Source organism: Crocuta crocuta, unplaced genomic scaffold (assembly GCF_008692635.1).
Source record: "Crocuta crocuta isolate KB4526 unplaced genomic scaffold, BGI_CrCroc_1.0 scaffold62, whole genome shotgun sequence".
Lineage (NCBI taxonomy): Eukaryota > Metazoa > Chordata > Mammalia > Carnivora > Hyaenidae > Crocuta > Crocuta crocuta.
This window is the reverse complement of record NW_027529173.1, coordinates 898,677-923,535: the sequence shown is the minus strand read 5'-3', so window position 1 is coordinate 923,535 and position 24,859 is coordinate 898,677. Positions and strand designations below refer to the sequence as shown.

Genomic DNA, 24,859 nt, shown 5'->3' with positions numbered 1-24,859 from the left:
TATCCCTGGGCAATCTGAATCTATGAAATAATGTTTCCAAGCAAAATGTAAAACACAGTTTTATAGGCACACATCCTTCTCTTTTCCTCTGATTAACTGTCTCTTCACCAAGACCACCAGACCTGTGCCTCAAGCAGATAGGTTTCTGATTCTCAAACTGGGGTATGTGAATGCCTCAGGGTATATGTTGGTGTACATGGGAGGGATGCAAGAGAAATTTTGAGCCACAGAATTGTCTCTGAGCTCTTTTATGGAGCATTGCTTTACCTCAGATATTTGGTTAAGTGCTTAACCAGTTTAAAGCCTTTGTCACTTACACTCAGAAGTAAAATTGTTCAAAACTCCCGCTTCGTGTTGGCCAATCTCACATTTTTTTTTTTCCGTGAAAGCCTATGGAGGTGAGCGATGTTGTGTGTAGTAGCTGATGGGAAAAATTAGAGTGTGGTGTTATTGGGAAATTGAGTTGGATTAGCTGCTATTAGTGGGAGGAGATTACATTCATACCACTAACCGCATGATATTCTAGAGTGGCGATAGGGTGAACAACCCATCTATTTTTTTTTTAACATTTATTATTTATTATTGAGAAAAAGAGAAAGGCAGAGCATGAGCATGGGAGGGGTAGAGAGGGGGGAAACACAGAATCCAAAGCAGGCTCCAGGCTCTGAGTTGTCAGCACAGAGCCTGAGGCGGGGCTCGAACTCATGAACCATGAGATCATGACCTGAGCTATACTTGGATGCCCAACCGACTGGGCCACCCAGGTGCCCCTAAATACAATCTTGTAAATTGTAAAAAAGTTTACAATCTCTTTTCACCTGGGGTTAAAGGTTAGTGGTTAACACAGGAAGTTTATGAAGTATGAACTAAAATCCAGTAAAAATTCATAAGCTAATTAGGGAAAATTGAATCTGAAATCAAGGAAGGTTGTGACAGACCTGGCATTTCTGAAATACTGCTCTGAGAAGGAATGAATTCCAACTGAGATGGAGCTGTAATCAGAAAATCCCACGGTGTACCAGAGATTTATTAAAGTATGGGTTTTATTACTGTCATGGTACAAATGAGTATCAACTTGGGCACTGCTTATATGTGAAAACCCAGGCATGGTAATTACATGAGATCTTCATTCTTGAAAGTTCTTTTAAAAGCCAGTCCTGTGAATCCTGAAGCCTAGGGTAATGGTAATGCAGTGAATAGTGCTAGTGAAGAAAGACATTCTCAAAGCTACTTTTGAGATCAATTTTAGAAACGCTTGGAAAGAGAAATTCAAGTAGCAGGAGAAATTTTGATGATGCTTTGAACAAAGATATGGCTGAATGTGTCTTCAGTCACAAAGAAGTGGGTTAGCTAAGAACGATAGCCTTGTCCTAGAAGACCATCCGATGACATGCCTCATTCTGCTCAGAATGAGAAACAATGTAGAAACTGTAGTTATCAGCACAGTCCCTTACCTTACAGATTGATAAAAACCCAAATATACCAGTTCACCTCTTGATAGCTTGTTGTTTTTGTCTTTCTTGGTAACACTATTATTATTCACATACTATGCAATTTTGTCATTTAAAGTGCACAAGTAAGTGGGTTTTAGTATATGCCCACGTTGTTCAGCCATTACCACAGTCAGTTTTAGGTTGAGACTCTTAGACACCCACTCATATCCTTTGTGTCTCTACAGATGTGCCCATTTTGGACATTTCCTATAAGTAGAATCATAAAATACATGGTCTTGTGCGGCTACCTTCTTTCACTTGGCACAGTGTTTTCAAGGTTCATCCACATTGGGCATTATCAGTACTTTTCCTTTTTGTTGCTGAGTAACATTGCACTGTTTCGGTGTACTATAGTTGATTTATTCTTGAGTTTCCAGGCACTTGGATTTCTTTTTCCCCCTTTTGGTTGTTAGGAATAACACTTTGTGTATAGATCTTATGTGGATCCGTGCTTTCATTCTTTGAGATATATACTGAAGAGCAGAATAGCTTGGTTACACGGTAGCTGTGTGTTGAAGATTGTGAGAAACTGCCAAATTGTTTTTCAAAGTGGTTATGCCATTTTACATTCCCACCGGCAAGTGTATAAAGGTTCTGATTTCTGTGTATCCTTGCCAACACTTGTTAGTGTGTGTGTGTGTGTGTGTGTTTTAAATTTTCATTAAAGTAATTTTTCATTAAAGTAATCTCTACACCCATCAGGGGGCTCAAACTCACAGCTCCAAAATCAAAAGTAGCGTGCTTTTCCAACTTGTGCAGCTACCTTCTTTCAGGTTTTCAGCCAGCCAGGTGCTCCTGTGTTGCTGTTCTCATTGTCGTCGTTGTCGTTGTCATCCTTGTTGTTTATTATAGCCATGCAGTGGTGTGAAGTGGCACCTCACTGGGGCTTTGGTTTTCATTTCCCTGATAACTAATGTTGTTGAACATCTTTTCAGATGCTTATTGGCCATCTGTGTATCTTCTTTAGAGGAATGTCATTCGCATTCTTTGCCTGTCTTTTAATTGGGCAGATCGTTGATCTTGATATCACACTGTAGGCACCCATTCATCTATTGAAGAGACTAAACAGATGAATGGCTGCATCAGTACGTAACATTTTATAGTCATAAGGCCTCATGTGAGAGAGTGAAGTAATAATGTTTGTGAGAGCAGAGGCCATGCCTGTTTCTGCTCTGCCCGGTGCCTTCAGGACTCGCCTACTGCCTGGTGTGGTGGACATGTTCAGTAACTGCTTGTTGGGTGACTGACTGTTTGGTTGTAACATGTTTTGCTAGAAACACAAATAACTGAAGAAATTATCAGTAATGAGCATGATAACAACTGGAAAATACTTGCAGGCGTGTGAACAGATGGTGTCGTTTCCATGACCTGTGAAACAAGAGCGAGGGGCCACTGTGCTCACTGGGTACACCACCAGCTGCTGTCTGGTTCATTTATAAAACATTTGGCCTGTGGTTCATTCATCTCTTTTGTGTCTCAGTGTTTCTCTTTAACGGTGATGTGAATATTCATTTAATTTTTTTTATTTTTTTGAACGGAACTATATTATACAGACATATACTGGCTTAGAAGAAACTTGCTACCTAAACTGTTCTTCATACTTCTAGAAAGATATATTAAAGAGCAGGAAGTCTTGACACCATAAAAACAACCCAAGACTAGATAACATGAATGAATTCACCAACTTAATAACGAAGGTCTCCAAAGGCGACTTCTTGGGCAGGTCTTTGTCAAGCTTAGACACTTCATCAGAATCTGAGTCTTTGTTGCAAATATAAGACCAGTACAGTGGGAACAAAACCTGAGAGTTGGGTGACGATGAGAAGTAATGAATCTTCTCAGTCTTTTGAGATTCTTAGCTATAGTGACTAAAGCTTTAGTGATTAAGAGTGATTTTGTGATTAAAGCTTCAGCAATATAAGAAAACTATGACTTTTTAAATAATCTTTACCCACGAAAATTGTTTCAAATTGTTCCTAGTCAGATTAAGTGGCCATTGGTTCATAAGTCCTTTCCTGGCCACGTGACACAAGAAACTAATCTCAGAGCAAAATACAATTAGGAAACAACCACCAACAGCAGCCCAAAATATTGCCACATTAAAAATTTTGGGCATCTCTCCTCATGTTTAAAGAAAAGTTGTTGCAAATATTGAGACATTGTAATAAAAAGGAACATTGCTTGAATGAGAAATTTGATATTCAATGCTGCCTGAATGATGAACTTGCTGTTCGTTGTCTTTCTTTTTTAATTCATCCAGTTTTCCAAAATTAATAAATTTAGTGAAATAACATTTCACCTGTAAGTGAGATAATTTGTGAGATAAGTTTTTAGAAGCTACTATATTTACATTAAAAATAGCGTGGCCTTTGGATAACATTCTGTCATCACTAGGATTCATCTACAATGGAACTTACTTTATACACTTAAGTATGAAAGAATGCAGAACTTTTGTAATTAATATAAAATAGACTGAGAAGACACTTTGTTTCAGGGTCACTCCCAGTCTTCTTACATGCATTTTTACTCCAATGCATTTCAGGCCTCTTTGATGGAAAAGTTGAAGAAGTTTTAGTATTTGTGCTTTGTCACATGAATTTAAAAACTCCCACTACTGGGTCTTACTAGAAGGGTCCCAGCAGAAAAAAACACAAAGTAGGGTGGAATTTTTTCAGTAGAATTAAGGGACTATTATAGAAAGAATATTCAGAGGGAAGGGTAAAGGAACCCCATACAAGAGTCCAGGCGACCAAGGACTTGCATCAGCAAGAAGCCATGACCACCTCTAGGCCTGAAGGTGTGACTTGGTCCTGTGAGTGGAGCTGTGGGAAGGAGACCATCCCAAACCTGGAATCTGGTCACAGCAGGACAGTCTTCGCCCGACCATGGCGCTAAGGCAGGGAACATCTGCGCTGAACCCCCTCTCCTGTTCTTTGATCTCTCATTAGTGCCTGCATTCACCAAAGCCCTTCCAGAACCCAGAGGGCAACAGAGCCTGCAGGATGAAGTCTTGACACATTAGTCTGCAATATCTGAGGTAGAAAAAAATCAGGCCTTCCCTTGAGGGACAGGCTGCGCTCATTCAGAGCTTTGCTTGCATTTGCAGAAACCACGTCTTCAAGGAAGATGGGATCTGGGAGCCCGTAAAATCCAGAACATGCTTTTCCGATTGTGTTTTCCTTCAACCTCTTCCTGGTTTAATCTTCCTTGGGAAACCAGCGAGGTCTTTCTCTGCTGCGTGGTTTACCAGGAGGAGAGGGTGAACTTCAACATGAGTTTATACGTTCCGTTTCTGATTCCCTCCCTTTGTTCCAATCCCAAGCCCCAGGAAAACTCACTGTGCCTGGAATGTTTTAGATGAAGTGCCCGCTCCTGGTCCCTGTGGCCTAGGGAACAGGGATATAGGACAGAAGTATTCTGAGATCCCACCCTATGCGTTCCACACAGGAGGCTCCTTAAAATTTGCTTTGGAGTCAATGCCAAAAATACTGAAACAAAGTAATTTTAAGTATATGTGTATTCCTTGGCAATGAGAAAGAATGNGAGGGCACTTGTGGGGATGAGCACTGGGTGTTATATGGAAACCAACCTGACAATAAACTTTGTAAAAAAAAAATTAAAAATAAACAAAAAAAGTATATGTGTATTCTTAATATGGATATAAATTTTAAGTATATATACACTTAATACACACAAGTAAATGCAAACACATACTCATTTTATCCTGTAAGAATAACCTTGTTTAATGTAAGGTTTATCATAGAAAGTACAATAGAAGCTAACATTTTTTGTTACACAACCTTTATATGATGTATTGCATCTTCTTGTTACAGTGACGTTATGAGAAGAGTACTATTTTCACCTTTCTGCATGGAAAAAACTTAATTGTGTAGAGGTTGAGAAGATAATCCCTGTTTATTTTATACTTCAAGGAGACAGAGAGTAGCTGAGAAATCTTGAATCACCTGGTCTTACAGCCTAGATATACTATCAGAATAGAGGAATGGAGTGACACCAAAATATCCATATGGTTCCCGGGACGCTCCTGAATGTTTGTGTTTTGCCCCCTTTAGATACATCAGGATTGGAGATAAAGAATGTGAATTTAACAAGAACTTTCGCCTTATCCTTCACACAAAACTGGCAAATCCTCACTATCAGCCGGAATTGCAAGCTCAGACAACCCTCCTCAATTTCACAGTCACAGAAGACGGTCTAGAAGCCCAGCTCTTGGCAGAGGTGGTCAGTATTGAAAGGCCAGACCTGGAAAAATTTAAGGTAAAAATTGTGAAATCGCCTGTCAACAGTTACTCAGTATCTGCTTTGCACAAGTTATAGGGCTTAGGCATAGGAGTATAAGATAGGATTTCTGCCCTCCAGGGCTTATAGTCTAATTAAGAAAGATGAGGACGTATGTAAACAGTAAACAGTTCCAGGGTACTCCCATTAAAGAAAGGATTAGCTTCGTGCCCCTGATAGGCGTTGGGCGGGCTCTAGGCCTGGTTTGATGCAGGCGATTAGGACAAACAGGAAGATGTATGAATCTTGGAAGACAGAAGTAGAGAAGCAGATACATGTCCTGGTAGGTTTGGTGATAACAGTCCGATTCAGTCATGACAGAAGAAGGAAAAAGTAGGCCTAATGGAATGAGGATGGAAAAATTAAGGAGCTCATAGCTGGTGATGATTAGCATTTAATGGAAAATCTGACTTTACACTGATTTTTTAAAATACTGAAAATAATTTAAGTGAGGGTTGAATACAAAAAACTAATTTCAAAAAAAAATCAAAAAACAAAAACGAAAACAAAAAACAGAGGAAGCCTGAAAATGTAGAAAGAAGTCATTGGTAGAGGTGAGTGGTTACAACAGAGACTGTATGGCTGCAAAATAAACAATATTTACTATCTGGCCTTTTATGGTATAAATCAGTGGTTCTCAAATGGTGGTTCTTAGAACATGAACATCAGCTGGAGGCCTTAAATGCATACTCTCCGGGTCTTGCTAAATGTGAGATTCTGGAGGTAGGCCCAGCACTCTGTTTTCCTAAGCCCTGCAAGGGAGGGATTCTCACCCATGTTCAGACCCCATATGAGATGCCTTTTAGACATCTGCATCAGCCAGGCAGAGACAGCTCTGGGATCAAAGCTGGGTGTGAGCGGGCACCATTCCCTGAGGTCTTCTGGCAAGTGTGCACACACTCAGTGGCCCCTGCAGCCTGCCAGCACTGAGCGCTCCAAAGCCAGTGTTCAGGGGACCGCCCGTGTGCTGCTTGGTGCATAACTGCCGTCTTGCACAGGGAACATGGCTACATTTGAAACACCCCAAGACCATATAAAAAATAGTCTTGAGGCACCTGGTGGCTCAGTTGGTTGAGGATTCACTTTTTTTTTTTAATTATAATCCTAGATTTATTTATTTTTTTGTTTAATTTTTTGAGGAACCTCCACACTCTTTTCCAGAGGGGCTGCACCAGTTTGCATGAGGATTCACATCTTGATTTTGGCTCAGGTCCTGATCCCAAGGTCTTGGGATCAAGCCCTGCACTGGGCTCCGGGCTGGAAGTAGAGCCTGCTTAAGATTCTCTTTCTCTCCCTCTGCCCCTCTCCTCTATTCTCATGTGCTCTCTATAAAAGAAAAAAGAAAGAAGAAAAATAGACTTGTCATGGCAATATGCTTACTTTTTTTCCTAAATCTTTTTCAGTTTGGTTAATTTCTCTTTTATTTTTAAGTTTATTTATTTTGAGAGAAAGAGCATGAGCAGAGGAGAGAGAGAGAGAGAGAGAGAGAGAGAGAGAGGGAATTCCAAGCAGGCCCCATGCTGTCAGGGTGGAGCCCAACCTGGGGCTCCATCTCATGACCTGTGAGATCGTGCCCTGAGCCAAAATCAAGAGTTGGACATTTAATAGACTGAGCCTCCTAAGTGCCCCTGGTTAATTTCTTTATTTGCTTTTACTTTAGATAATGAAATTTTTCAAACATGAACATAAAATAGTTACAAGTTTCCATGTTGGCATCATTTAGCTTCGATGATTAGCAATATTTTGCCTTTCTACCTTACTTATTTATCAGAAGCAAGCTTTTAAAATAAATGTTAATTTATTTTGGAATAATGTTACATTTATTTACAGAAAAGTAAGATATTACAGAGTTTGTCTTTACCACTAGCCCGTTTTAAATTTCTTCTAATGTTATCCTTCTTTGTAACATAAAAATAAAATGTATTTAAACTACTGGTCTGCTTCAGGATGCCTGGGTGGCTCAGTCGGTTAAGTGTGCAGCTCTTGATTTTATCTCAGCTCATGACCTCACGGTTTTGAGATGGAGGCCCTCATCAGCCTCTGTGCTGAGCATGAGGACTGCTTGAGATTCTTCCTCTCTCCTTCTCTTTCTGCTTCTTCCCTGCCAGTGCTCTCTCTTTCTCAAAATACATCTTAAAAATTTTTTTAATAAAGCAAAATACTGTTCTGCTTCAATGAAACATGTCCATTCAGTGTTGTTCATTAAGACATAGTAATATTTCTTCCCATTTTTGTAAGTTTTATTGAGGTATAGTTCACCTGCTCTTTTTTCCCCTCAAACTTTTATTTAAATTCTAGTTAATGTGAAATGCAATACTGTTTTCAGGACTAGGATTTAGTGATTCATCACTCACATATAACACCCAGTGCTCAACACAAGTGCCCTCATTAATACCCATCACACATTTAGCCCATCTCCCATCCTCCTCCCTCCACGATCCTTCAGTTTGTTCTCTATCATAGTCTCTAATTGGTTTGTTTTCCTCTTTTTTACCCCTTTTCCATAGGATTATCTGTTATGTTTAAGTCCCACATAAGAGTAAAATCACATGGTATTTGTTTTCCTCTGCCTGATTTATTATGCTTAGTATAATATACTGTAGCTCCATCCACTTCATTGCAAATGGTAAGGTTTTATTCCTTTTGATAGCCACTGGCTATATATACCACATCTTCTTTATTCATTAGTCGATGGACATTTGGGTGCTCTCCATAGTTTGGCTATTGCTGATAATGCTGGTATAAACACAGGGGTGGGTACATGTACCCCTTTAAATCTATATTTTTGTATCCTCTGGGTAAATACCTAGCCATGCAGTGGATGGGTCATAGGGTAGTTCTATTTTTAACGTTTTGAGGAACCTCTATACTGTTTCCCAGAGTGGCTGCACCAGTTTGCATCCCCACTAACAGTATAAGAGGATGCTCCATTCTCCACATCCTGGCCAACAGTTTTTTTTTTCTTGTGTTGTTAATGTTAGCCATTCTGGCCAGTGTGAGGTCATATATCGTTGTGGTTTTGATTTATATTTCCCTGATGATGAGTGATGTTGAGCATCTTATCATGTGTTCATCTGGATGTCTTCTTTGGAAAACTGTCTATTGAAGTCTTCTGCCCATTTCTTTACTGGGTTATTTGTTTTTTGGGTGTCGAATTTGATAAGTTCTTTATGGATATTGGCTATTAGCCCTTTATCAGATACGTCATTTGCAAATACCTTCTCCCTTTCTTTAGGCTGCCTTCTAGGTTTATTGATTGTTTCCTGCTCTGTGCAGAAGCTTTTTCTTTTGATAAAGTCCCAATACTTCATGTTTGCTTTTGTTTCCCTTACTAGACATGTGTCTAGTAAGAAGTTGCTCTAGCCAAAGTCAGCAAGGTTGCTGCCTAAGTTCTCTTTTAGGATTTTGATGGTTTCCTGTCTCAAATTTAGGTCTTTTGTCCATTTTTAGTTTATTTTTGTGTATGGTGTCAGAAAGTGGTCCAGTTTCATTCTTCTGCGTGTGGCTGTCCAGTTTTTCCAACACCATTTGTTGAAGAGACTGTCTTTATTCCATTGGATATCCCTTCCTGCTTTGTCAAAGATTTGTTGACCGTATAGTTGTGGGTCCATTTCTGAGTTTTTATTTGTTTCCATTGGTCTTTGTGTCTGCTTTTGTGCTGGTACCATATTATCTTGATGACTATAGCTTAAATACAACTTGAAGTCTGGAGTCATGATGTCTCCAGCTTTGGTTTTCTCTTTTAGGATTTCTTTGGCTATTTGGGGTCTTGTGTGGTTCCATACCAATTTTAGGATTCATTGTCTTAGCTCTTTGAAAAATGCTGGTGGTATTTTGATAGGAATTGCATTAAATCACATGCCCTTTTTAATTGTATAATGCACTGTGTATTAGGTTATTCACAGAGTTAGGTTATTCAAGTCTATGTTTTCAGCACCTCAAAAAAAAAAATCCCTGCTTATTAGCTGTTCATCTCCAGTGTCTACTCCCACATAGCTCCTAGCAGTTGTTAATCTCCTTTTACCCCTACAGATTAGCCTCTTCTGGACATTTAATATAAATGGAATCATTAAATATATGGCCTTTGTACATGGCTTCTTTGACTTAGCCTAATGTTTTCGAGGTGCATCCATGTGTTAGTGTATATCAATTCTTCATTTTTAATTGCTGAATAATATTCCATTGTACAGATATATATATGCCATATTTTATTTATGCCATCATGGGTTTATGGATATTCCGGTTGATTCTACTTTTTGCTTATGATGTTTAATGCTTCTATGAGTGTTTATGCATAAGTTGTTGTGTGGACATGCATTTTTCAATTCTCTTGGGTATGTACCTAGAAGCAGAATTGCTGGGTTATATATTGACTCTACATTTAATATTTGAGGAACTACCAGACTGTTTTCAAAGCAGCTGCACCATTTTACATTTCTACCATCTGTGTACAAAGGACCCAGTTTCTTCACATCCTCACCAGCACCTCTCTCTCTCTTTGCTAATAGCCCCATTAGTGTGTGTGAAGTGGTATTTCATTATGGTTTTGATTCCTTTTCCCTACAGGCTAATGGAGTTGAGCTTCTTTTCATGTATGTATTGGTTGTATGTGTCCTTTTTGGAGAAACATCTATTCAAATCCTTTTCCCATTTTTAAAATTGGGTTAGTTTTATTATTGTATTGTGGAGGTCTTTGTGTTTTTTTTTTTAATATTATACTCTCATTGGGCACGTAAAATAAAATTATTTTCTCCCATTCTGTGGATTGTCTTCACTTTATTGATGGTGTCTTCTGAAGCGTGTAAGTTTTTAATTTAATGAAATCCAGTTTATCTCTTTTTTTCTTTGTTGCTTGTGCTTTTGATATCATATCTAAGAAATCATTGCCTCATACAAGTCCATGAAGATTTACTTCTGTGTTTTCTTCTAGGAGTTTTATGGCTTTAGTTCTTACATTCGGGTCCATAATCCACTTTGAGTTAATTTTTGTATGCAGTGTGAGGTAGGGATCCAGCTTCATTCTTTTACATATGGATACCCAGCTGTCCAGCACCATTTGTTGAAGAACTTGTCTTTTCTCCTTGCATTGCCTTTGCCACTTGTCAGAGATCAGTAGAGCATATTTCTGTGGATCTCTTTTCTACTTTGTGAATACCATACCTTCCTTAATAGTGGTAGCTTTATAGCAAGTCTTCAAGCTTAGTATTGTCAGTCTTCCAACTTGTTTTTCTTCCATACACTGACTGTTGGCTCTTTCTATGTATACTTTAGAATCAGTTTGTCAATATCCACAAAATAATGTGCTGGGATTTTGACTGACAGTATGTTGAATCACAGAAAGGAAAGGGTGATATCATAACAATATTGAGTTTTCCTATCAAGAATATGAATTATCTCTATGGTTTTTAGATCTTTGATCTCTTTCATCAGAACATGGTAGAATTCTTCATATGTATCTTCAATATAATTTCTTAGATTTATATCTGAGTAGTTCAGTTTTTTGGTGCTAGTGTAAATGGTGTTGCAGTATACATTTTGATTTCTAGTCATTCATTGCTAGCATATAGAAAAGCAGTTGAGTTTTGTATATTAACCTTGTATCTTTCAGCTTTGTTATCATCTCTTGTTAGTTAGGAATCCTTTTGTTGATTCTTTGGGAATTTCTACAAAGACAACCATGTGTGAATAAAGATTGTTTATTTCTTCCTTCCCATTCTGTATACATTTTATTTATTTTTCTGGCCTTACTGAATTAGTTTAAGACTTTCAGTATAATGTTGAATAGAAGTGGTGAAAGGAGATATTTGTGCCAGTTCCAGTTTTGGGGGAAAGCATCTAGTTCATCACCATTAAGTGGAATATTTATTAAATGTAGATTTCATTTTTAGATGTTCTCTATCAAGTTGAAGTTCTCCTCTATTTCTAGTTTGCTGGGAGTTGTTACCATAAATCATTGTCAGATTTCATCAAATGTTTTTCTTCATCCATTGGTATATCATATTTTTTCTTAAGCCTTTTGATGCAATGGATTACATTACTTGACTTTTCAGTGTTGAACCAGATTTGCATATCTGGCATAAGTCCGACTTAGTATGGTATATAATTCTTTTCACACACGTGTTTGATTTTGTTTGCTCATATTTTGTTCAGGATTTTTACATGTATGCTCATGAAAGATACTGGTGTATACTTTGTATTTTCTTGCAATGGCTTTATGTGGTTTCAGTATTAGGCTAATGCTGACCTCATAAAATTAGAAAGTATTCCCTTTGCTTCTTTTTTCTGGAAGAAATGGTAGAAAGTTGACAGCATTTCATCCTTAAGTCTTTGGTAAACTCAGTGAAATCATCTGGGCCAGGTGCTTTCTTTGTCTTTCTTTTTCTTTTTTTTTTTTTTTTTGAAAGTTATTGTCATTCAGAGTTTTAATTAGGTATAGGACTATTCAGATTACCTAGCTTTCCTAGTGTGAGTTCTTGATAGATGTGTCTTTCAAGGAATTGTTCTACTGCATCTAAATTATCAAATTTATGTGCATAAACTTGTTCATAATATCCTTTTATTATCCTTTAATGACCATAGAATCAGTAGTGATGGTCCGTCTTTAGTTTCTGACCTTGTAATTTGTGTTTCTCTTTTTCTTGGTTAGCCTGGCTTCAGGGCTATAAATTTTGTTGATTTTTGTAAAGAAATAACTTTTGGCTAATGATTGTTCCCCCATTGGTTTCATGTTTTAAATTTTATTGATTTTTGCTCTAATTTTTATTGTTTGTTTTCATCTCCTTGCTTTATATTTATATTGCTCTTCTTTAAGTAGTTTCTTAAGATAAAAGTTTAGATAAATAATTTAGATCTTTCTGCTTTTCTAATATATGTGTTCAATGCTACGCATTTCCTCTAAGCACTGCTTTTGCTTCATCTCACACAATTTGATAAATTGTATTTTCATTTTTAGTTAGTTTAATATATTTGTAATATCTCTTGAGATTTCTTTCACCTACATGTTATTTAAAAGTGTGCTGTTTAGGGGCGCCTGGGTGGCTTAGTCGGTTAAGCGTCCGACTTTCGCTGAGGTCATGATCTCGCGGTTCGTGGGTTCGAGCCCCGCATCGGGCTCTGTGCTGACTGCCAGCTCAGAGCCTGGAGCCTGTTTCGGTCTGTGACTCCCTCTCTCTCTGACCCTCCCTTGCTCACGCTGTCTCTCTCTCTCTCTCTCCTAGAAATAAATAAAACATTTAAAAAAAAATAAATAAAAAAAATAAAATAAAAATAAAAGTGTGCTGTTTAATCTCCAAATAGTTGATGATTTTTCCAGCTGTCTTTACAGTTAGTGATTCCCTATTTAATTTCATTGTGATTTGAGAGCATACTTTCTATTTCTGTTTTTGAAAACTTTTTCACGTATGTTTTGTGGTTCAGAGTTTGGTTTATCATGTGAATATTTTATGTGAGCTTGAAAAAAATATGTACTCTCCTATTATTTGATAGAGCACAGTAAAACCTTGGTTTGCGAGCATCAGTTTTTCCAGAAACATCTGTGTAATCCAAAGCATTTGTATATCAAAGCGAATTTCCCCATGAGAAATAATGAAAACTCAGATGATTCATTCGACAACCCCAAAATATTCATGTAAAAATGTTTACAATATTGTAATATAATACAGAGTAATAAAGAAAATCCAAAATACAAGGAAAAATAAATGAACCTGCACTTACCTTTGAAAACTTTATGGCTGGTGTGAGGAAGATGAGAGAAGAGAGTTATTGTGTAAATGACTTTCACTAGCTCTAATGGAAGCACTACTATCTGTTGGCTCAATAGAATCTTTTTTTGTGTAGCTTTAGCAAGGAACCTATCCAATGACACTTGCCTCCTTTTGAAGATTTTGTGGAAATGTAACATTGCTTTGTCAATCACCCACAATCCCACAGGGAGAGAGGCAGAAGGAGGGAGGGAGAAGCACCATTGATTCGTTGGTGATTATGTGACACTCAGTGTCACGTACTACTCATATTCCAAGACATTGCTCCTTTATCAAGTTCAAATTTATTAGAAACGTTTGCTCGTCATATGAAACACTTGCAGAACAAGTTACTCACAATCCAAGGTTTTACTGTATTCTGTAAATGTCCATTACATCCAGTTAACAGTGCTGTTTGGTTCAGCTCTATTGTTACTGATTCTCTGTCTACCAGAATCTATTAGTTCTAGATACAGGAGTTTTGAATTCTGCAGCAATGTGACCTTGGGTGCTTCTTGGAGTTCTCTCAGTTTCTGCCTCATGTATTTTGACACTCTGTTGTCAGAGACATACTCCCTAAGGATTTGTATGCTTGCTTTTTTTTTTTTTTTTTTTTTTTTTTTAGAGAATTGACCCTTTATCATTGTGTAATTCTCCCCTTTGGTCTTGATAATTTTCCTTGTTCTCATGTCTGCTTTGTCTGAAATTAATGTAGCTGCTCCAGCTTTTTTTGTTGAGTGGTAAATGGTATATCTTTCTCCATCCTTTTACCTTTAAGCAAAGTAGATTTCTTTTAGATAATAGACAGTTGGGTCCTACTTTTTAATCCATTATGTCAGTCTCTGTCTTTTAATTGATGTATTTTAGAAAATTCACAAAGAGATGATTAATGCAGTTGGATTAAAACTTACCATTTTTGTCACTGCTTTATTTACTGCACTCTTTGTAACCCTTTTCTTTTTTTTTTTTCTCTTTCTACCTTCTCTGGTTTTAATTAAGCATTTCATATGATTCCAATACCTGTCCTCTCTCAGCATAAAAGTAATACTTCTTTTTTTTTTTTTAACGTAATGGGGTGTTTTTAGTATTTACTATATACATTTACAAGTAACCTAAGTCCATTTTCAAGTCAGATTATTATACTGCCTCCTTTTGAGTGGAAATATCTTGTACCAGTTTTCCCATTTCTTCCCTCCCGCCTCTGGAAACATTGTTGTCATTCATTTCATTTATCAGAAGTTATAATCACTGAGTACCTTGTTGTCTGTGTTATTTTGAACAGTTCTCTCCAGAGTAAGAAAGAGATTTTTACCTTCATTTATTCTTTCTCTGACATTCTTCCTTTATGTGCATGTGAGTTTCTGACCTATATCATTTTTTTCCCTCTGTGACAAAAAATAATTAATATTTCTTGGGACGCCTGGGTGCCTTAGTTGGTTAAGCGTCCGACTTTCACTTAGGTCATGATCTTGCGGTTCGTGGGTTCGAGCCCTGCATCGGGCTCTGTGCTGACTGCCAGCTCAGAGCCTGGAGCCTATTTCAGAATCTGTGTCTCCCTCTCTCTCTGACCCTCCCCCTGATCACGCTGTCTCTCTCTCTCTTTCTCCTAGAAATAAATAAAAATATTTTAAAAAGTAATAATAATTAATATTTCTTGTAATACATGTCTACTGGTGACAGAATCCTTCAGGTTTTTCTCTTTAAAATATCTGTATTTTTCCTTAATTTTTGAAGACTGGCAGAATATAGACTTGTAGACTGATTGCTTATTTTTGAATACTTGCTCTTTCCTTGCTTGCATGGTTTTTTAGAAGTTGTATGTAATTCTTGTCCTCTTTCATGGATAGGTGAGGTTTATTTTTTCTTGTCACTTCTTTTCACGTTATTTCTTTGTATTTGATTTTCTGTAGTTTGAATATGATATGTCTGGGTGTAATTTTTTGTTACTAACTCTGCTGTGAGCTTCCTGGATCTGTGGTTTGGTGAATGTCATTTTGGAAAATTCTTAGCCATTTTTTAAACATTTTTAATTTTTTTTAAAATTTATTTCTGTGTGTGTGAGAGAGCGAGAGAGAGAGTAGGGGAAGGTCAGAGAGAGAGGGAGACACAGAATCTAAAGAAGGCTCCAGGCTCTGAGCTAGCTTTCAGCACAGAGCCTAATACAGAGCCCAAACCCATGAACCGTGAGATCATGACCTGAGCTGAGGTTGGACACTTAACCAACTGAACTATCCAGGTGCCCCAATTCTTAGCCATTATTAACTCCACTATTTATTCTCCTTTTTCTCCTTCAGGTATTCTTATGATATGTGTGTTAAACTTTTTTCAATTTTCCTACAGTTATTGAGTGTTCTTTTCCTTTTTTTCCCCTATTATTTTTTATTTCCTTTTCAGTTTGAAAAGTTTCTGGGGACCTATATTTGAGTTTGCTGATGATTCCCTTGACTGTATCCAGCCTACTGATGAGCCCATCAATGGCATCCTTCATTTCTGTCATAGTGTTTATTTCTAACATTTTCATAGAGTTTCGATCTCTCTACTTAAATTGTCCAAGTGGTCTTGTGTGTTTTTCAGTTTCTCAAGAGGCCCTTAGCACAATAAGCATAATTATTTTTAATTCCCAGTCTGATGATTGCAAAATTTCTGCCATCCTTGAGTCTTGTTCTGAAGTCTGTTATCTCTTCCTACTGTGCTTTTTGTCTTTTATCTTGCTTGCCTTGTACTTTTTTATTGAAAGCCAAATAGGATCTATTGGATAATTTGAAGTGAGGCAGTAGAGCTTTAGCATTAGGTTTTATATTATATTTATGTGCCTAGGAGTTAGGCTGTGTGTCATGTTTGCTGTACCTGCTGCTGTCATAGGCTTCACTTTCCTCTCATGTATCTGTCTCCCTGGGTCTTTGGATTTCCCTAGAAATTGCTTCTTAAATAGAGTCAGTACCTTGGAGCTCTCTATTGTAATCCCCTGTTACCATATTGGGAGGACTCTGTTGATGTGGTATGGTGGTAACGTATTGTGGATGGGAAGTATTCGGTAATACCATGATTAAATTTCAGGGTTTCTCTCTTCAGAAGAGTCATTTATTTTTATCTCTCCTGTATGAGAAAGGAGATTGAGGCTCCTGAGTTGTCCAATCATCCTTCTCCTTAGGCCTGAAAAGGCTCTGATAATGTAATTTCCATTGAGGAAAGGCTTTTGTTAAGAAAACAGAAAGCTCTTGTATAATTTAAATGGTTGCTTTCCCCTGGGCATATTTTAAAATAGTTGCTTTTCCCCTTCAACTGCCCAAAGCAGGAGATTTTATTTTTCTGGTCTTCACTGTGAGAACCAGGTAAGTCTGTTAGAGGTAAATACACAAAAGCATGGACAGCTTCCTAAGACTGGGCTCCCAGACGGTAGCTCTGCCTCCAGCAAGTAGTCTATTACCCCGTGAATGTTCTCCATCAGCTTTTTGTCCATATTTACCCATTCCTCTGGCTTTTAGAGTGGCAATTGAGGATTAGCTTTTTTCCTTTGTGAGGACGGAAATGATGACTTTTTAGAGTTGAAGAAGTTTCTTCCTATAGAATAGAATAGACTCTTCCTCTAGGCTCACAATGTTAAATGATTATCATAGACATTCATTCTCTGGACGCTGGAGTATAGCCAGATCTTAACATATTTTCTGACTTGCTTAAAAAAATTAATGTTTACCTTTGAGAGACAGGGTACGTATGCATGCAAATGAAGGAGGGGCAGAAGAGGGGGAACAGAGGATCTAGAGTGAGCTCTTCATTGACAGCAGTGAGCCCGATATGGGGCTCGAACTCACATGATCATGACCTGAGCCAAAGTTGGCTGCTCAAAAGCCTCAGCCACCCAGGCACACCACTGACTTGTTTTAAAATAAGTTTTGAGGGCGCCTGGGTGGCTCAGTCAGTTAAGCATCCAGCTTCAGCTCAGGTCATGATCTTGCAGTTTGTGAGTTCCAGCCCCGCATCAAGCTCTGTACTGACACCTCAGAGCCTGGGGCCTGCTTTGGATTCAGTGTCTCTCTCACTCCCTGCCCCTCCCCTGCTCATGCTTCCTCCCTCTCCCCCCCCCCCATTTCTGTCTCTCTCTCTCTTAGAATAAATAAATGTTTATTAAAACATTAAAATGTTTTAAAAGATGATGATTAGTATGTTTTTGATTTTGTGTTTTTAATTTTAAGTGTGTTTACTATATATGGTCCCACGAAATTGATAATTAAAGAAACTGCTTACAGACATGAATTTAACCACCATTTCTCACACTTTTCTTGGTTTGTGTTAGTTGGTTTTGACAAAGCACCAGAATGACTTCAAGATAGAGCTGAAGTATCTAGAGGACGACCTCCTCCTGCGCCTCTCTGCAGCAGAGGGGAGCTTCCTCGATGACACGGAGCTGGTAGAGAGGCTGGAGAGGACCAAGGCCACCGCGGCAGAGATAGAGCGGAAAGTAAGAAGGCGCAAAGCACACCTGGAGGGCCATGGTGCTCCCTTTGAATCAAGTGGTCGGGATAAAAATCTGATCAAACTTGACAGTTTCCTTAAGAGGACTCACTTGTGGATTTCAGGTCATTTAATAAACTGCCCTTAAAAATCAGAATGTGTGGGGCTCTGCACGGAGCCAGAGGTAGTTAAACTTGTGCCTCTCGTAATTCAGCAGAGATGCTGTCATTCACATGAGACTCTGTGAGGCTATTATTTTTTCCGAGTGACTAAATCTGAAGAGAATTGGAGGCCTGCTGGCTTATATGGTCTAAAATAGAAAAAGGCTTAGCCTCCAGCTCTGGCAAACTGACACCTTCCAGCCTCGCCACAGGTTTCGTGGTCTGTTGTACATTTTAGAGAAGTATTTAGAGCTAAAGTCGTGTTTACGGGCCTTTGCTGGTGGGAGTGCGAGCAAGGGATGGTCTCCCGCTGTACTCAGATGCATTATTCACCCTGGGAAACAATGACATTTCCTGAAAGCCAGTAAATGTTTTATTGAGTAGACTTCCTGCTGAATGTCCAGCCTATGTCCCAACATGCCTGACGCGTGGTGTGCGCTTAGGACTTCCACAGGTGTCCACGAACCTTAAAACTCCATTGTGTCAAAATGGGAGGAACTGTATTTGCTTTCTGCAATATCCTCATTACTTAGTAATCTATTAATTACCCATGTGAGACCGTATCACCACACATCCTATATGTTTATCTTAATTTAAACAAAGAAATGGAATCCCAAATTACTCTATCCTTTTAAGTAAGTGAATTCTAGGTGGCTCCTAAGATGGTAAAGATTAGAGCAATTAAGTAAATTAGGTCTTAGCTTTGAAGTTAGCTTCTAATTGTCTCTTAAAATGCCTCTTCCTATCTTCTTAATATATTGCTATGTAGTAGGGATTTCCCCTCTCTGCTCTAGTTTTATTTCCTTTTGTACACAAGTATAAAGAATCAAGTCTGTAAAAAAGGTGGGGCGGGGGGAGCTATCTTAGAAAGCTATAGAACCAGGGGCGCCTGGGTGGCTCAGTCAGTTTAGCATCCAGCCTCAGCTCAGGTCATGATCTCATGGTTCATGAGTTCGAGTCCCACATCAGATCATTGCTGTCAGCACAGAGCCTGCTTCAGATCCTCCGTCCTACTCTCTCTTTGTCCCCCCCCCTCCCTGCCAACTCATGTACTCTCTCTCAAAAATAAAAATAAACATTAAAAAAAAAAACCCAGCTATGGGACCAGCAGTAGTCCTAGATTTTTTTTAAAAAGTTGTTTAAGGTATTTGAGCCTTGAATAAAAAAGAGTATGTTGGTTGAGTGGTGGTGGTGTTATTGTTGTTTTAATTATCTCTCTGAAGGTACCCAGAGGATAATAGATAAAGATAAGCTAAATGGAAATATATGAGCATACGGATCATCGGGTGCAAAGTCAAACAGTCATGAGAGTCTGCATGTAAAGGCTCTTTTACTAAGCGTGGCTATTGGATATATTATTGACCTTGGCTACTTTCGTATACCTTGTTGACTAATAAAGTTATCAGCATTGAATTGACTCAGCAGACTTGTAAGAACTATCCCTGGGAGGTGATATAGCTGGGTTTATTAAACCTGAAAAAGAGAAGGGAGGCAGGAAGGTGACATTACTCAGAACAAATTCTGTAAAACCATAATCACCAGTCAGGTTTGCTTAATCTGTAACCATAACACAGCTAGACTTATGTCTCTTCTCACTGAAAACTCAGTTTATGAAAAAACTTATTTTAAAATCTGAATTAAATAATTTTGGAAAAACTCAAGCACTTAGATTTCATACGTTTTCTGTTTTAAAAAAAAAATTTAATGTTTTATTTATTTGAGAGAGAGAGAGAGAAAGAGAGAGAGCTCGGCTGACTGAGCCACCCAGGCTCCCCCAGGTTTTCTGTTTTAATATGAATAATTCTTCACTTTAGATATGTCCCTTCCATCACTTGGGTAAACATAAAGAACATGAAGAGTAAGTGACTTATGTCGTTTGATCTCACCATAGGTGATTGAAGCCAAAGAAAATGAAAGAAAAATCAACGAGGCCCGAGAATGTTACAGACCAGTGGCAGCAAGAGCATCTCTTCTTTATTTTGTTATTAATGACCTCAGAAAAATTAACCCCATCTATCAATTCTCTTTGAAGGTATGCTGAATAAGCTAGGAAACATTTTAAATTCCATGAGTTCAATTTGTTTCTGGAAGGGTGGAATTTATTTTTAAGCAATTGGTGTATCCAGTAAGGAGTCCNGAAAAAAAAAAAAAAAAAAAAATCTTCATTTTCTCTGGAACTTTTATTTATAATTTTCAGTAAGACTCTGAGATAATTAAATTATGTGTCATCATAATACATTTGGTTTTGCTTTTTATTTTTTTATATTTTTAAAAAAATTTTCTTTTAACGTTTTATTTATTTCTGAGAGAGAGACAGCATGAGCAGGGGAGGGTCAGAGAGAGAGGGAGACACAGAATCCGAAGCAGTATCCAGGCTCTGAGCTAGCTCTCAGCACAGAGCCCGATGCTGGGCTTGAACCCACTAACAGTGAGATCATGACCTGAGCTGAAGTCGGAGGGTCAACCAACTGAGCCACCCAGGCGCCCCTGGTTTTGTTTTCTTTTTTTTTTTTTTTAAATGTTTTATTTATTTCTAGGAGAGAGAGAGACAGCATGAGCAGGGGAGGGTCAGAGAGAGAGGGAGACTCAGAATCCGAAGCAGTATCCAGGCTCTGAGCTAGCTCTCAGCACAGAGCCCGACGCGGGGCTCGAACCCACAAACCGCGAGATCATGACCCAAGCGAAAGTCGGACGCTTAACCAACGAAGCCACCCAGGCGCCCCCCCTGGTTTTGTTTTCTTAAACAGTCTTGAGTTTATTATATATAAGGGAATTCTCCTTGAGACTCCTATACTTTCTTTGTGAAGATGTAGGTGTCTTATAAAGAAAAATAACCCATGTTATTTTAGTATAATGGGAAAAAGAGTGAGAGTAACTATTCATTAAGTTACTCTGTTATATACAAGACATTTTCCTACTTTGGTTCATTCTTATGCCTAAAACATCTCAATAAAGTATATTATTTTATCCCTATATTTTTAAAAAAACATTTTAAAACGAACTGCTCAATAATTCACATCATAATTGTAAAAGGCAGGATTTGAACTCATGACTGATCTCATAGACCATGCTTTTTACTTTGCATCATTGTGCCTCTGGGCAGTATTCATTCATTCTGTCACTCACTTTTTAAACAAATAGCTGTTGAGATCAACCATTATGCCAGATGTTGTGCTGGTTACTGAGGGTACAGTTTTGAAAGAAACCAGGTGTGTGTGTGTCTGTGTGTGTGTCTGTCTGTCTGTCTGTCTGTAAAAGTGGTAAATACAATGAGAAAGAATAGTAAAGATAGGCTGTTTTACTCTTGGTTCAGGGAAGGCCTCTCAGAGGGAGTGACATTGGAGTGATTCCTATAGAGCTTAGCTGTGTATGGAATGTTTGGAGAAAACAAGGATGTGTGGGACATGAACGAGTTTGTGATTCCAGGTGGTAAATGAATGTTTGTGACTGGTGGGTAATTAATGAGTGAGGGAGAAGATGGCAAGACAGGAGTCTAGATCATGGGAGGCCTCATTGGCCAGATGGGGGCTTTTGGATTATAGTTTTCTCTGCAAAATTAATGTATTGAAAGGTTTGAAGCTTATGCCCGTTAGAATGACAATAGACTCAAAAGTTAATAGACTTGTCATATGGCTTGAAGCTAGAGTAATCAGCTAAGAAATGGATTGGATATGGACAGTGATGAAGAGGAAAAGAGTTAGGAGTAACTAGAAGGTTTCTGGTAGTGTGGAGCCAGTGTGCAAAAATTCTGAGAAGCACAGTGTGGTTGGATTTTGGAACAACCATAGTGTATAAAGAGTAATAAAAATAAATCAGTAGTATCATCACAGTATCACCCAAATACCAAAACTAGACTAAGACACCACAGAGCAGACCCTTTCATGAACATTGTCGCAAAGCTAATCAAGAAAGATTGGTTGGAGGTGCTTGGGTGGCTCAGTTAGTTGAGTATCCCCCTCTTGGTTTTGGTTCAGGTCATGATCTCAGGGTCATGGGGTTGAGGGTCAGGCTCCACACTGAGCATGGAACCTGCTTAAGATTCTCTTTCTCTCTGCCCTTCACCCCTCCTAGTGTTTCTGCTCTCTCTTTCTCTTTTTTTTTATTTTTTTAATTTTTATTTTATTATTTCTAGGGGAGAGAGAGAGAGAGAGAGAGAGACAGTGTGAGCAGGGGAGGGTCAGAGAGAGAGGGAGATACAGTCTCTGAAGCAGGCTCCAGGCTCTGAGCTGGAAGCCAGCACAGAGCCCGATCAGGGGCTCGAACCCACGAACTTCGAGATCATGACCTAAGTGAAAGTCGGATGCCTAACCGACTAAGCCACCCAGGAGCCCCTGCTCTCTCTCTTTCTCAAAGGAAGGGAGAGAGGGAGGATGGATGGATTGGTAAATTGAACCCAGCCATGAATAAAAAGAACAATATATTATGCCCAAGTGGAATTTATACCATGAATACAAGCTGGTTAAACATCTTAAAAATAACACAAGTCTTCATATTACTAGAACAACAGAGAAAAGCCATGTGATCACTTCAGTGGATGCATGCAGTCAAAGAATCTGACAAATTTCAATACCTGGTTAACTGCTCAATGTGAAAAAAAGATATCCACAAAAATCTACAGCTAGTATTATACTTGATGTTGTAAAACTAAATGCTTTCCCTTAAGGTCAGGAACAAGAAAGTCTTCTCTGAATACTTCTATTCAATACTGCCCTGCAAGTTATCGCCAGTGCGATAATATAATAAAAGGCGTAGACATTTTGAAAGAAGGAGTATCTTTTTTTCCACAAATGACCTAATCATGTATATAAACAATCATAAGAAATCTACCCAAAAAAATCTACTAGGACTAAGAAGTAAGTTTTTAGCAAGATGGCAGGATATAAAGTCAATACTCAAAATCCATTGTTTTTATATATGAAGAGCAAACAACTGGAAAATAAGTAACTCAGTACCATTTACAGTCACTTCCAAATTCATGAAACTCTTAGGGATAATTTTAACAAATACAAGATCTGTTTCTAAATGCTACAAAACATTGTTGAGATAACACCATGGAAAGAGATACCGTGTTTGTGGATTAGAGCACTCAGTATTATTAAGATGATAGTTCTGGTGCGCCTGGGTGGCTTAGTCGGTTAAGCGTCCGACTTTCTCTTGGGTCATGATCTCGTGGTTCGTGGGTTCGAGCCCCGCGTCGGGTTCTGTGCTGACAGCCAGCTCAAGCCTGGAGCCTGTTTCAGAGTCTGTGACTCCCTCTCTCTCTGACCCTCCCCTGCTCACGCGCTCTCTCTCTCTCTCCTAGAAATAAATAAAAAACATTAAAAACAAAAAAGATGATAGTTCTTTCCAAATTGATCTGTAGATTCAATTCCATCTCAGTCAAATCCCCAAAGGCTTTTTCAAAAATAGAAATTGGCAAGCTGATTCCAAAGTTTGTGTAGAAATTAAAAGGATTTAAAAGAGCTAAATAATTTTGAGAAAGAACAACAAATTTAGAAAACTTATGATCCACGATTTCAGGGCTTGTTAGAAACCGATATTAATTGGCTTCAAGAAAAATCCACAAGTAATAACAGAGTCCACAAGTAATCCCACAAATGTACATTCAAGGGATTTTGGGCAGTGATACTGAGACACCTTAATGAAGAAGGTATAGCTTTGATAACACATGGTGAGAAAACTGGGTACCCACAAAGAATAAAATGAACCTTGAACATTACATCACACTTCTTACAAAACTAGCTCAAAATGAGTAAGCGAAGCTATGAGATTTCTGGGGAAAAAAATGAGAGCACATCTTTGGGCTTTGGGTTAGGCAAAGATTTCTTAGGATACAATAGAAAACAAATAATAAATTGAACCTTATTAAAAATTTATGATCTTCACAAGACATTAAGAAAATAAATAGGTGAGTTACAGACTATTAACACCTGTTTCCAATGCATGTATCTAACAAATAACTCACATCAGAATATATAAAGAAGTTGGGCAACTCAGTTAATGGAAGGTTTGAACAGACATGGTGTATATGGTTATGAGTATTGCCCATAAGCCCGTTTTTAAATGCTCAGTATTCATCAGAAAAATGCAAAGTAAAAGAAAGAAGTATTACTATATACCAAATAGAATGGCTACAGTTTTACAAGACTGGCAGTAACAAGGCTTAGCACAGGTACAGTACTGCAACTCTTGCACGTTCCCAATGAGGATGCCAAGTGGTAAAACCATTTTGGAAAACAGTGTGGCACTTTTGTATAAAGTTCAACCAAAAACGATCCCCCATTTTGACCGTGTGTGGAGCTAGCTAGACAGTTTCCACCCTTTACCAGTCACTTTGAATTCCCCAGGCTTTCAACGTGCTGTTCCACAGAGCAATTGAGCAGGCTGACAAGGTGGAGGATGTACAAGGCCGCGTCTCAGTCCTGATGGAGAGCATCACCTACGCCATCTTCCTCTACACCAGCCAGGCGCTGTTTGAGAAGGACAGGCTCACCTTCCTGTGCCAGATGGCTTTTCAGGTGAGGAAATCAATCATTTGAAACCACCCCCAGAACTGAAGTCCTACGCCTCTGTTTATTACGTGTTTTACTTCCGTCAAAGGGAGGCATGACAGCTTTTTTGGAAGCCCTTGGTGGCGTGAAATGAGTTTGAGTTTCCCAGGGTGAACTTGGTCATGTTATAATCTTTCACTAGTCCCCACGGCGTTGGTTACGGG

General features: G+C 38.5%; 1 protein-coding gene across 1 annotated transcript in view; it reads left to right on the top strand.

Moving 5' to 3' along the window:
• The window catches only part of DNAH11 (dynein axonemal heavy chain 11), a 330,986-nt gene that overhangs the window by 265,494 nt on the left and 40,633 nt on the right, over window positions 1–24,859 (top strand). Inside the window, exons 64-67 of the mRNA XM_077757651.1 lie at window positions 5,567–5,771; window positions 17,826–17,990; window positions 20,036–20,176; window positions 24,492–24,662. Coding sequence (XP_077613777.1) covers window positions 5,567–5,771; window positions 17,826–17,990; window positions 20,036–20,176; window positions 24,492–24,662 — 682 coding nt within the window. The remainder of the gene's footprint in view (window positions 1–5,566; window positions 5,772–17,825; window positions 17,991–20,035; window positions 20,177–24,491; window positions 24,663–24,859) is intronic.